Source organism: Labrus bergylta, chromosome 5 (assembly GCF_963930695.1).
Source record: "Labrus bergylta chromosome 5, fLabBer1.1, whole genome shotgun sequence".
NCBI lineage: Eukaryota > Metazoa > Chordata > Actinopteri > Labriformes > Labridae > Labrus > Labrus bergylta.
In genome coordinates this window covers 10,903,327-10,917,836 of record NC_089199.1, presented here as the reverse complement: position 1 = coordinate 10,917,836, position 14,510 = coordinate 10,903,327, and the positions used below count along the sequence as shown (strand labels likewise).

Below are 14,510 nucleotides of genomic sequence, written 5' to 3'. Positions count from 1 at the left end.
TAGTTAACGAAATTTTTAGACAGCAAATGAATGTAATGCAGAATGCCAATAAATAAAGAGATTCATACCAAGTCATGCTTGTGACTGTGAGGCTCTTAGCCTACATTGTTTCTTTGAGCTACATGCTAACATTAGCTGTCTAGACGCTACAATGTTTGTTTTCTGTTCCTCATCTTAGCATGTTGGCATGCAAAACTTTGATAACAAGCAACAAACACAAAATACCAAATCATCAACCATACCGTGGAAAATGTCATTATTTGAAACGATTGTAACATAAAAAGCCACAGCTATAGGTTTGGATGCTCACTTAGAAATCTTAAATATCATCACATCTCTGCAATCCATCAAGCAGGCTAGTTTATACAAATCTGAATCAAAGGTAAGATGAAGGAAGAGTAAAAAAAATAAATGTATCATTGTGGTGAAAAAAAACCCAACACTTCTTAGAATCAATAGGATTGATTTAGATTTTAATGGGTATTATACACGTTTTCCAAAGGAAAAGAAAACATTGAAACAAGAGGCAAGTGAACCCCCACTTCCAAACCAAAACTACAACAGCATCAGCTAACAAAATGGATATTGCTATTACACTGTACCCAACGAATACTGAGCGAGGGTATCATAATGATAAGACATAAAAGTGTTTCTTGGTTAAAATATACTTGAGCACCTATAAGGTTGAAACCATGAGTAGGTGTCACTTCTACTCTATCTGACGAGGGAGCTGGAGGTGCAGAGATTTCAAATCCATTTTTCAGTTTTTTGTCTGTGGTGGAATATATACTCTATATTAAATCAAATAATTAAGATCTTTGTAAATAAACAAAATCAAGGGACAAATTATAATAAATTCTGTTGGGGTTTTGAGCCTAGAAAAACTAAAAACAGGTCAAATTCACAACCCATGGTGGTTTTATTTTCCTTGTTTAAACCAGCACCCATCCATTCTGCTCAATGCCCCGTGATTGCAACAATACTCAGGGACACAACTACAATGTCAATTGTAGATTGCAAATATAGTTTCTTTTTGGTTTCAAGTAAGAGCAAAAATAATATTCATAATCAATTTAAGTCTGGAGCAAGCAAACATACCAACAAACATCTTATTTACAATATCATTGTATTTACATCAGATGATACTGAGGGGTGTTCTGTTTGAATTCAAAGTTCATGTTAACTCATGTTTTTGAAAACTGTGACGGGGAGTACAATGCACAATGCAAGGTTCTTTTCTTTAAAAAGTGCAATTCCTTTTCTTAAAGTAAAAAAATATATATCAATATTCTGTATATATGTAGAAATGTTGTTCATATAAACAGCATTTGTTGATTTAAGAGCCCTAAAACCAGTGACAAAAAAAATTAATGCTTTCTTTTGATAGGCAGCAAATTATCTTAGAATATAAATTATGTTACAATAAAAATGTATAAGAAGTACCGCATTTGAACGAAAAACAGAAAGCTATTGACTTTTTTTTTTCTTTAAGGAGGGCATGTTTAGACTTGTTCGCACTAACATGGGTAAGAAGAATTACTATTTATCACATGGTTCTGTTGCAAAAAACATTACTGGAAAACAATGGTTAAACAACTAGTAAAGTTGCATCATATTATTAAAAAGTAACACTTTCATAAAATATCTAGCATAAAACAGTGGTGGACCTGAAGGTAGCCCACGTAACCTCCAATACTTAAGGTTTATAAAATACAAAAGGTAGACAAGCTGGTATACATGCGTACATGTTTGTTTATGGATGTGTTTTTCTTGTCTGTGGAATAACAGTGCTGCGCAAGCAATATTTCTTAAAAAGTACATCCTCTACACAGTTATAAAAAGCAAGCTGATATTAAAAGTAAATAGTGGTAAACTGGTGTCTCTTGTTTCCAGTAGTCTGCAAGGACACCTTTGAGTGTACCAATATTTTGTGGCACCAAGAGATTCATTATCTGCTCATGTTTCACCAGGCGCAACATGTTTCTTCCCTTCATTTTCAAGTAGTGTTGTGTGGCTATATTTGCACATCTTTGAATAGCTTATACCAAAATAAAATCCTTGGACAGCATCAGGTGTCTAATAGAGGGCTCTGACGTCACTGGAAAGATGAGTTCATCACTGAAGAAGCCTTTCTTAATATCACGCTCTAAAAACATGCTCATATATCATGCTACTTTCCAGTTCATTTCATATAATTCATATATTGTCATTATAATATTGATTTATACTACATCGTATTATATTTGACAGATTTTTCCTCTAGAAAATGGACAAAGCATTTTGCTGAGTTTCTTTTTTTCCCCAACAGGAGGTGCAACAAGTGTTCATGTTATTGAGTCTCTTTCTCCGGTTGTGAATGTGCAACTCTAGGATCCATTGGTGTGCTGTGTGGTCCGTCTGTGTGCTTCTGTATTTGCGTCCTTGGAGTCTCCGGGGTGGTTGCTGTCAGTCTGCTGGAACAGCTGGGTTTGCAGGTCTTTGACAACGGTCTCCAGGCTCTGCCGGGCTTCTCTCTCCTGCTGAAGCTCCTGTCTCAGCTGCTCACGGTCAGCCTCTGCCTGCTGTAGCTGCACATGCAACTCTTCAATCTGCAAAACATAATGCAGACAGCAGTTAGTACTGATAAAGTACACCCATGTGGTAAAAGATTAAAGGGGACAAATTATGAAAAATCCACTTCTACAGTGTTTTAGAACATATATTTGGGTAACCTGAGTGTCTACCGACCCACAAAATGTGAAATAAACCCATCCAGTCCTTTGTTTGTAGTCTGCATAAGTCTTACAACACAGAGAAATGTGCTCCGTTTCAAATTTGCTCAACTTGTGATGTCACAAACTGGATTCTGGTAAAAGAAAATACTCTCCTCTCTCCGCTTAGAACAACACTTTTGGGCAGGTCTGCCATTTTTATTCTCGGTACAGAGGAGTGATGTCTACAGGGAAAACTCAGGGGGGATCATTGTATTTAAAGAGACACACACACCAAAACGGAGCGTTCTGAGAGAGCTGGTTTATCAAGGGTCACAAACCTCCTCTGGTGCTTGATTCATGTTATATTTTGACCAAAGCACAGCACAGATGTTTCATTTAGACCACAGGGGACTGTTTGAAAAGGTGGAAAAGTGGGATAATATGCCCTCTTTAAACAACACCTAACAACTATATAATATTAGCTTTGGTGAATATGGGTAGACATCTTACCTGAGAGGAGTATTTAACACGGAGACGTTCAGCCTCGCAGCCTTTGTCACAAACTCGTTGCTCTCTCTCTCTCTCCAACTCTCTCTTCAGTCGCCCACAAGACTCCTCTGCATCCCTCATCTTCCTCTCCCAATCCACACGAAGGCGTTCTATCTCCTTTCGTAGGTTGCGCTTGGCTTCTATGGCCTCACGGAGACGGCCTTTCTTTGCAACCCTCACAAACTCCAATTCCTGTAGAAACATTACAATCAATACAAGTTCTAAACTTCAGAAATGTATAATAAATAAAAATGACAATAAATATAATGTAAAAAACGTCTGAAATATTAATTAATTATTTTCCCACAGTAGTACACAAAGACGCCATGTGCTACCTGCTGAAGGCTGCGTTTAGCTTGCACAGCAGATGCCAGTTTTTCTTCCTGCTTCACTCTTATTCTGATGATCTCCTGCAGAACTTTTTCCCTGGCCTCTTTGGTATCCATGCCGCCATTTATCATCTGCCTCACGGTATCCATCTCAGAGCACTGGCTCCCCGACAGCCAGGCAGGTCCCTCCTGAGGTCGGGTGGCGCTCTGAGGGGTCAGAGTCTGCGACACACTGGTGGAGGCCGACGGAGGAGAAGTAATAGTGGGAGCTGTCACTGGACCTGAGGGAGACAATTATAACATTATCAATACAGAAATGAGTTACATCACAATCCTAACCCACCCTCTGGTAACTGCAGGGGTACCTCCTTCAAGTTGGAATCACTGTAATAATATACTTTCTTAACATTTTCCATCAGTGAAAGAAAGAAAAACTTTCTTTCTACAGACTATTAACTGTGGATACATTATTTCTCCTGTATTTCTTCCATTCAACACCAGGTGGCAGAGTTGCACAGGAATCTCTCTGAGCCAGCTCTGCTGTGGCTTTTTTCCACAAGAGCCTTACTTTGTAATATAAATTGCGAATGTAAATCTGTGTCTTAACTGACTTTTGTTGAGTTACATTTTTCTTCTTCTCTGGATTGTTACAAAATGAATGGTAGCACTCACGATCGTCACAGTCATCCACATCAATCTCTCCATCTGTGTCCATGTCTTCGGGTATGTTGGCGGTGCTTGAGGGTGCTGGTTTCACGGCAGGTTGTGCATCACCATTAGACAGCTCCTGTGGCGGCCTGGAAACGGCTAAAGGCCCCCTGCCAGGAGCATCGCTGTCCCTGGGATGGACTGGAGGGGCCAGGGGAGCTTGTGTCAGATTGGGAGCTGCCAAAGTCTCGTGAGTCTTTGAATGGGACCTGAGAATGTAATATGGGTACATTTAAGGCATTTAATTGGTTGATTTAAAAAATATTATTTTTCAAAATAAAAAGTGCCACTGTCCGTAGATGACTCACCTCTCCATTTCATTTTGAGAGACTGGTTTGTCTTTTTCTACGGATTTAGGGGACCAGGGACGGAAAGCAGAGGGCCGCTGTTTCAGTTGGACCTGCTTCAGATCCTGGAAAAATGAAAAAAGAAACTGCATAAATTCACAGTAAGATATCTCCAGAAAAATGAAATAATCCATGAAGAGCACTCAAAGGCCTCTCCTCATGTGATGAGACGAAATGACGAGAGGTCTTGCATAGATGATAATGTGATGATTCAAAAGGACAAAGGCTTTGATGTCACCCTTTTGACCCTTGAGCTTAACCACAAATCAGTTTTCACACTAATTACATGGAATCTCAGAAAGCAAACCTTGTGTGCAGACTTTGACAGCGATTGTAACCAGTCAGGTTTCCTGTCTTTGTCAGCTGATGGAGATAGTAGTTTGTCAAATTTGGACCTCTTGGCTGGAGCTGGGCTGGGCGACTGAGGACAGAAGAGACAACACACAGTTAATCATCACAATCCTTGCAAAGATAAAATGCAGATATTACACCATAGAGTACAATGGATATTTCAAGAGCCCACAACTTCTAAAAATGCTCCTGTGTGCCTGTAAATGCCAATATTTATAAGAAGTGTATGTCTGAACATGATGCGACTTTTTTTTTTTTTTTACAATTCCAGCTCAGTGATAAAGAAAACAAAGTAGGGAAATTAGATTAACAGAAAAGAATTAACAGAAAGACATGGAGGACAGTAGATGCATCTGTGTAAGCATTCAGATTTTGAGCTTGGCATGTCTACATGTTTGTCTATGTGTTGGGTGTGTGTGTGTGTGTGTGTGTGTGTAGTGTGTGCGTGAGCAGGGCTTTGAGCTGAGCAGACACTCAAGCTGGTCTGGCTGGCAGCCAGCAGGGCTACATTGCTCCCTGCCAGGCAGAAGAGGCGCCATCAGGTGGAGCAGATCGACTGCCTGAACCACAGAAATATTGCAATATAGAGACAGAGGGAGACAAATTAAAGTAATTGCACTCAGCTCTGACAGACAATCGAGTTGAAGTGTTCAGGGAGGGTTTGCATGTTAACGCAGGGCTACAGAGTCATGAAATATAAGAGTAAGACCGCACTGAGAAAACCTGAGGGAAGCATCTGCCTTGTTATGTGCCATAAAATACTGAATCTGCAGTGCACCTACATTGTATATATTGTATGTCTGCGTGTGTGGCAAACAGTAAGAGCATGTGTTGAGTTGCTAACCTCCTCAGCCCTCAGGTCTGCACTTGTCAGACAGGGGATATGTTTACCTGGACAGGCGTCGAGGCCGGCACAGACCTGCCTGCTACTCTCTTACTCACTACTATGATATTCTGCCTCCAGGAATGGCAAACACTCCCATCTCCTGCTCGTCTGTGTTTGCGATTCAGGACAAATGATGATTACTCTATCTATCTACTTACAAAATCTTCAATGGAGAACACTCCTGAGGGCCTGCATGTAGTTGTGAAACCTTATTCGCAGTTTAGTGTAATCACATCAGGATGGAAATGAATGACAAACCTGATTCAGCATTAAGCAAAAAGGCTGGCTGGTAAAGGAACATGTCTCACAGCTTCTCTACACAAAACAGACACTGTGTGTGTGTGTGTGTGTGTGTGTGTGTGTGTGTGTGTGTGTGTGTGTTTGATCTTACAAGCAGCTATGGGAGGGAGTTGGTGGGTGGTTGACAGTAGACATGTATGTGTGTGTGTAGGAGTGTGTGTGTCAGATGTAAGTCAGGTCTACCTAAAACACAGAAACTGAAACTTGCTGTAGCGTTAAAAGAAAATCAGTTGACAAATAAGCTAACAGGAAAGTCTACTACATATTTTTTTTGTATAATCAAGGAGTTATTGTTAAGGTAATTCACAAAGTAAAATGACTTATAAAATGTGAATACATCATCTGTTTAAAAACGGATCAATTTGGTGACTCTTGCTTTTTCTTGAATTAAGTATGTTTTTATCGACTGTTCACAAGGTATCAACTAAATGTCTAATAGGTGCTTTCAACTTCATTATACATTTATCATGAATACATTATAGCTAAAATAATATGTGAAGTGTGTAGGATGTTGATCCATAACTAAATGATGTAACATTTTTTAAATTTAACTCAGCCTTTTCTTCAAACTGTTTGCATCATGAGAGATACATAACATGTCTGTCTGGACACTCCCCTCACGTCTCAATGATTCACAAATGTCTTTACCTGTCTAACCAGTAGCTACAGTACACACACACACACACACACACACACACACACATACACACCCCCACTGTAGGTTAAGTCTTTTAACCCAGACCCCTGCTGACTCTTTCCTGCTTAGCAATGATGACTCGACCTCTCACCTGCCTGACTCAGGGCCAGTGGTTTTCTAGAAGCCGCTGCAGTGCTGTAATCAGACCTTGTAATTACTGACATGACTGTTGTTTTCCTGACAAAGGATGTCTGCCTGTCTGGTACTATTTCTACCCTGAGGTTTGCATCTCCAGGAAGGCAATGAGTGCTAGACATAATAGAGTCAGAAAACAGACACTCCCAGACACCACAAGGGACCTGCTGGCTAAATCTGACACTGACCTCACAGGAGAGCAGCCGCACGGGCTTAACTTGCCACCACATCATAGACATAGCATGGACAAGGAGTCATAACACCCTTCTGCACATCCTACTGCTTAGCAGGTCCCACTGAGCCAGATGATAGGACATCCCTCTCTCCCCCTCTCTCTCACTGCTAAGAGAGGGAGACTTCCTCTGAGGAGTTTGCTTTGGCCCAGTCCCCTGTGGGAACTGAGTCTTGAGTGGGGGGGGGGGGGGGTGAGACCACAGAGGAAGCACTGAGCTGAAGGAATGTATACTTGAAGGCCAAGTACAGCCTCTCCTTTAAGACTCCATTCAAGCATTGCCCTTTTCAACTCGCTATTGTATGATATTTCTTTGAGGTGCTGTAATGAGGGAGTTTTTCAAAGCAAACCTGTAGGCTAAACAGGGTCTAATAGCAGCTGGGCAGGGGCAGAACTGCTTTATTTTTTTAAAATTAGGACCATATAATGGCATGGTAATACCGGGATAAACCCTGTCTATTTTCATGCTGGCATGGTGGATAATCAGAGAGAAACACAGCACATGGCAAACATATCAATATCTGTTCTAAAAGCAGAGCATTTGACCTGCTTGAAGAATAATTGGTCGATATGGTGCTAACTGGAGCATGATGTCGATTGAACGGTTATTTCACTTGAACATGGAGCTAATCAACAATATTTTTTTAATTGAACTTCACATAATTTTAACCTCAATCACCATCAGTGACATCTGTTTCAAAACATGGAGGGGAGATGACTCAATGTGGAGGATTGTTAATCAATCCTCTGGCTGCTCACTGTGTTTGTATAGATTCCTAAAGAGTTAACCTTTATGATGAGTGTAAAATAGTATAGTATATTGCACAGTATTGTCAGCAATGTGATAAGTGTCAAAATACAGGGTTACGATCCAATACATTGTGAAACATAGTGATACCATAAGCAAGGCAATTAAATTATTTAAAAAAAAAACGTGTTTAAGGGAAACTTTTATAGGACAAAACACACTACCATATGCATGTGGTCTGATTTTAAAAGGTTAACTCTATTAAAGTAAGAACATTTGAATCAGTTTCTATCACCGTCCCTGTAACGTGTAACATCATGGCACTAGTTGTTGTGCTTCCTCAGCAATAGAACGAAAGTAATACTTGCGATAATCAATATGATACCACAATGCATGACATGAAGATACTCAGATTTACTCACTCACACCCTTAACATCTGTACTACAAATGTGAAGGGTCAACTAGAAACATGTAACAGTGTTAGGTAGCCTGGGTGTTATCACCTCAACACACTAGATATGATATTGTGAAACTGTGAGTGTTAGATGTGGGTATATGGATTTTTTTCACTGCAATGAGGCTAGCTGTTTTTGTCCTGTTTCTAATGTCTGTGTCTGTATTGGACTATTGCTCTTCTAACCTTAACTTTCTTTATGTTATCTTGACATATTTTTAATGTGCTGTATGTTGGGTTAGGGTTAAGGTTACTTATAAAAAGTAAATTGTCGAGGAATGAAAACATGGTGCAGCACTCATCTAGCGAGACAAAAATAGTTCCTCGGGCAACAGTCATACAATACCAATGCATGCTGCATGATAGCATGGCATTAAGAAAAGTGCACAGCAACAAGACACAACAGTTTCAGATTACAGCCTCCTTTCCCGTCCTAAAGCCCTGAATGTAATCCTCAGATCGACATGTGCTTAGTGGGGTGCTGTCTCACTCAAGGGCACAGCAACTGGCACTGCTCGCTCACGGTAACAGCCTTAGTTGGAAGTGAGAGAATACTAGTTTCAGTAACATGACGCCTGCGCTCGGTGTGGATGTTCACAGGGATGCCTCAAGCTTTCTATTCAATTCTTGTTGCACAAATTGTACGACGGCCCCGTGATTTATATTAAGCACTGTGGTCACTTTCTAACAGCTGGGGGGAAAATTATTGGTGGCTGCCCAGAATATCACTGAAACTCCATCCCTATACTTCTCACAGATACAGCTCAAGATCTCATTTCCCCTTGCTCAATCTTATCTTAATTTCTCAGTATATTCTGTCTCCATCCAGACTGAGGATATATTTTATATGTGGCTCAACTGAGGTCTGGCTGTATATCAATCAATCAAACTTTATTTATAAAGCACCTTCAGACAAATTTGATTGCAGGTCAAACCGCTTTACAGGGTAGTGAGAAAGTGATTGAGAATAGGTAGTTTGTTTAAAAATGATTTAGAGACAAATGCACTCCAATACGAATTTAACAACATAACGTTAAAATTAAAGATGGATGATAAAGAGACAAGACATAAAACATAAATAATAATTGAACATGGACAAATAATCAGCAAAATTGTTAATAAAGTATAGTAAAATAATGTGAAAAATAATTTGAAACATGTAATAATGAAAACACATTTCTAAAATGATAAAGGTGGATTAAAATAAGATAAAAAAAAACAAATTCTCTTGATGATTAGAAAAATATGAATACTAACAACGACTTTACATTTTGTGAATAGACACATGCGAGAGCTGCAGGGCTTGGCATAAGGACGGCATTACAGTAAAGCTTATTGGATTGCCCTAATTGTCCTTAGGATTGGGATCTGATGAGGACTGAGGCAGACGAGCTGCTGTATCTGAAGGTTGAAAATATCTCATCAGGTCTGCACGACTTGACACATATCTTCAAGACAGGATGCTTAGGCAGTGTTCCTGTTTGTAAACCATTTATAAAGGGAGCTGTGTGGGAAATTCTTGCTCAAGCTGATCTAGTGTTAGGGTTCTTCATACAGAACATTTTTATATATACTGTATATGTGCCGTCATTTATCTGCCACTTTTATTCTATAAAAGTTTCTCCCCGTTTCTTTTCATTATATTTTACTTGCTTAAGCCAATGAAGTCATATAAATAATAAAGGCTCTTGTACCTGCCTTCTGATTCAAATTATTTTGTATTTTAGTGCACATTATCCAAAGACAAAAGTGGTGATTTCACTGAATACATTTTTTGCCTCCTGTTTACAGATTTCTCAAAATAATGAAAGACTGCATATGCATGTTGAAGTGTAGACAGTCTGCCTATGTGAGACGTTTTGTGTGATTCATTTCAAACAATGCAACAATACATCGTGCCCAAACTCAAACTACAACTATTAAGCCGCACAAAACTCTACTTAATCTTTTAATGACATGTTTCATTTCTAGTCTCTGCATCATGAAAAAACCTGTTCCTGACTGACATGTATCTCCTGCGTGTGCATGAACAGAGATCACCTCGTCGGTGAGAGCAAACAAAAAGAAAGATTACTGTACAATTGCACGGCGAGGAATGAATTCCACTTCAGGTCCAAACACGGCAACCATAACAACGTGAACATGCCCGCCTTCCTTTTCTTACAGTATGATGGCAGTCCAAATCACTGCTCTGACATAGATGAACACCTCACAGTATGAAGACCTAATAAGTTATTTAATAAGTTATTTCAACAGACACAGAAACCCAAGACCAAAGGACATGAACAGATATCCCAGCAGATTAGACATTATTAGCATGAGCATGTTTGGTATGGCTGTGAGGAAAAGTTATCTTAGGAAATGAAACGTGCTCTCTGTATGGTGTATTTATGGCTTCACATAGCGCTAAATTCAGCAGATAGTTTGTCTGAGCCTCCCTGCTACACTGTTTGAATACAAGAATTTAACATCACACTGCTGCAGGATCTGAGCGAAGACACAAAGCTGCGTCTGCAAACCAATAAAGCCAGAAACCCCCCCCCCCCCACACACACACACACACACACACACACACACAATGCCTTTATGCTTCCATTCACATTTAGCACACATATAATGTAAGAACAGCTGCACTGCTAACCAGGGGGCTGGAGGGGATGAAGGTTAAAGACAGAGAAAGAGCAAAGACAGACTCCATCTGACCCATGTGTATTATAGAATTTAATATAGTGTTCCTGAACAGTTAAATCTATTCTTACTGCAAATGTCTTCACGACACTTCAAGAAAAAAAACATGAAAAAGAAAAGACGTAAGGTTCTCGGACTCGAATTTGTGAGAAAATTAGGTTTTGGTGCTACATGCCACTGAAGTGAAAATGTAGTGAACAAACAAAATATTTAGTGATGTTGATCATTCTCTACTATTCAAAAAGCGATGCGGTTTGAGCTGCAGCACTACTGAAATACAACATGGGAATTCAAACGGTCTGTCTGCTTTTGAATTGAATTAAAGAATGTCTAAGTTCATGTACAAGAGCAAAACAAACATCAGAAGCAGACTTATTCTTTATGCCTTTCGTCTGTTCTAAAAACCACAACTCAATCTATACAGATACAATTCCCTATATATCCATGCAGCCGTGTTTGACAGCGTTTGTGTTGCTGCATCCTGCTCTCTTTCATACATGTGTGCGTGCATTCACACAACTTGATCTCTGTAGTGCAGCCGTGCCAGGGCCATTTTTGCCATGCAAGCTTAATCCCCAAGCTTAAGCGTTACACCAAGTGACTGTCTGGTTCTCTGCCGGACATGCATCACTGTGAATTACCATGATTTTAAACTAACTTTAAAAGTTGAAACATTACTTTTGACCATAATGAGACCTTTTGTGATATTCTATCAGGTTATAGGAAAAAATACCTCTTGACAATAATGATACAAAAGTGCTTTGAAAGTTCTGCCATAACAAGGAATTATTTAATATTACTATTATTAAAAAAACACTATGCACATCCCTTAGATGATGACAAAATAGATTATTTTTTTTATGATAAACATTAAGAATAATAACAGAACATGTTGTTCCTCTGTCAAGATACTTTCTTCAGTGTTTCAATTTCAACAAGGGGCATTTCTTTTGCTTTTGCAGGAAACAGAACAAACTTACAAACAGAAATATGGCCCTCAAAAAGTCAAATCTTTTAGCCATTCCAACTTTTTTCATATCACATATTCTTATGTCAGGGATGATCCCAAGAAAGATTAAAATGGAATCATAAAAATTGAAATAGAGGAAGTTGAGACATCGGAATTTTAAGTCCTCAGTACAAACCTACTTTTCCCATAATGCAATTCAACTGCAAATGTCAACTGACCTAGTCCTTCTGTAAGCTACTAGTTAAAGCCTCAGCCTCAAATAAAGGTTTTCTTTCAATGTCTCTTTAGACCAATAAAAAATTGGAAAAAAGAGCCAAAAAGACTAAAAGTGAAATGACATTTCTGTGTAGAAATTCTTTGAGAAAATCATATCAGGAAAAATTAAAATAAAAGAGGAATTGTTGTCTCAGTTGTTAGTTTGTGATGGGATAGTAATTATAAAGACAAGTACAAAATCTTTGGTTTGTTGCTGATAAAAAGCAGCTCTGTTCCCTCTGAGCCCGCTATGTGTGTTAACAAACCCTCCTGTCATCAGAGGTCTCATGTCTGCAGACTGAAAACCTTGGTTTGTCACTGATAAGCCCATCCCCGCCTGCACGCAGGGAAGTGTGCGCCGTTCTCGCTGTTAGCATGCTCCCCCTCTGCTCTACAACGAGACAGCAAGTCCAGTGTCTGACTGGCTAGGTTTTAATCCCACAGATTAATACTAATGCCACGGCAAAGAAGGCCAAAAGACGATTAAAATGTCACTGGATAACCTCTCCACAACCCAAACAGTAACAGCTTGGAATACACACACCATTATATCACAGGCAGTACCTGGTACTGGACGCCTCCTCTGCACCTCCCTCACAGGGCAGGAGGAGGCTGATGGAGGGAAGGAGCTGACAGTGACTGCTAGTTACAGCAGTCTGGATTTAGTCAGGGTCTAGACCTCCAGTGTCTGAAGGATTGCTTTCATATCAATGTGAACAAATAATTCAGGGATTGAAACAAAATCTTTTTCCATAAACAACACACGTCCAAAAAATAAGAATAAAACATGATATACTCAAATGACTTTGATATAGGCCACAAACATTGTTGATAGACAACATTTCAATGATTTATCCTTGTTAATTTTTAATCAAAATATATTTTTTTTAAATCAAGAAATCTATCTAACTCTTGATTTTAATACTTTTCATTCAGCAAACTGAACATATATAAACACAATAAAACTTCATTTATTTTTTATTAACTTGACAATAAACCAGTTGTTTCGGCAGATGGCCACTTTCTCTATTCCTAGTGCACAAGCTTATATTACAGACTTAATATATAGAGTAGCTTAGCAGACCTTGTGCTATTATTAATTTATAATACTACGACTATAATCGTGCACTGGGTAACACACGACTAATTTCAGCTATAATGAAATTAGAAAAACACGATGTAACCAATGAAAAACTGAGACCTGGGCGTTTTTCTTTTAAATATTAAAGCAGCTCACCATGCAGTCAGCTGAGCAGCGGTTTGTGACGCCGTGCCCTCCCAGTAAGCTGAGCCACATGACCGCATGCCCCCCAAGCGGCCGTCGGGAGAGAGGAGGGCAGGTGGCAGGTTTATTTGGAAAGATGAAAATGGGATGAATAGCAGAGGTTAAGAGGTGTGAGGGGACGGGATGAGGGCACAGGGGGATTTAAGGGAGGAGGTCATAAAAGCTGTGAGAGGGTGAGGTGAAGTTAGGGTCACCCCTCACTCACTCAGTGGTCCCGTGTGATGTCATTTCACCAACACAGTGTACTGAGAACTGCTCACGAGCTAATTGGTTGAACCAAGGTCATAAATAATGCAGAAATGTATAGATACCACTTTGGTCATTCTGTTAAAATGCTGCTTTCCTGGTTGCCAGGTTAGAAAATCAATCGCATTCTAACACTGTTGTTTCCAACACTTTTCAAACAGTGACATACTGATAAACTAATGTTACACACACCAAACACAACCTTTCATGACATTTCTTTTGGAAAACAGCTTTGAACTTCAAATTCGGCTTAAAGGCATTTAGCATATATAGATTCCCCTAAAATATTGGTCTATTTTCCTAATCCATTAACCCTTTGTCTTGCTCCAATTTTTCACTTCGTCCTTTTCCTTTATTTTGCTTGATCTATTTCATTATTTTTTTAAATTGTAAGGAAATACACACATACAAACAAACACACATGTGAATCCTGTCCAAGTATCTACTTTTGTTTGTTGGTTTGTCTGTTTGCTGGTTATGAATGTGATGATTATAACTTTTTTGACCATTAAATGTTTTTGTTTTGTTGAATATTCTCCAGATATTGTTTAATCTTATCATTTAATGTACGTATATTTTTGATTACAGATTACTATAAACTAGTTTTACAGTTCCTTGAGTGTACACATGAGGCCG

General features: G+C 39.2%; 1 protein-coding gene across 2 annotated transcripts in view; it reads right to left on the bottom strand.

The window, feature by feature from the left end:
- Positions 1-456: 456 nt before the first annotated feature.
- skib (v-ski avian sarcoma viral oncogene homolog b) overlaps positions 457-14,510 on the bottom strand; it is a 31,850-nt gene continuing 17,796 nt past the window's right edge. For both annotated transcript variants that reach the window (XM_065954745.1, XM_020629120.3), the window contains exons 2-7: positions 4,934-5,047; positions 4,588-4,691; positions 4,244-4,488; positions 3,578-3,852; positions 3,204-3,434; positions 457-2,588 (exon numbers count right to left, since the gene is read on the bottom strand). In XM_065954745.1, coding sequence (XP_065810817.1) covers positions 2,367-2,588; positions 3,204-3,434; positions 3,578-3,852; positions 4,244-4,488; positions 4,588-4,691; positions 4,934-5,047 — 1,191 coding nt within the window. In that variant the 3' untranslated portion in view covers positions 457-2,366. The remainder of the gene's footprint in view (positions 2,589-3,203; positions 3,435-3,577; positions 3,853-4,243; positions 4,489-4,587; positions 4,692-4,933; positions 5,048-14,510) is intronic.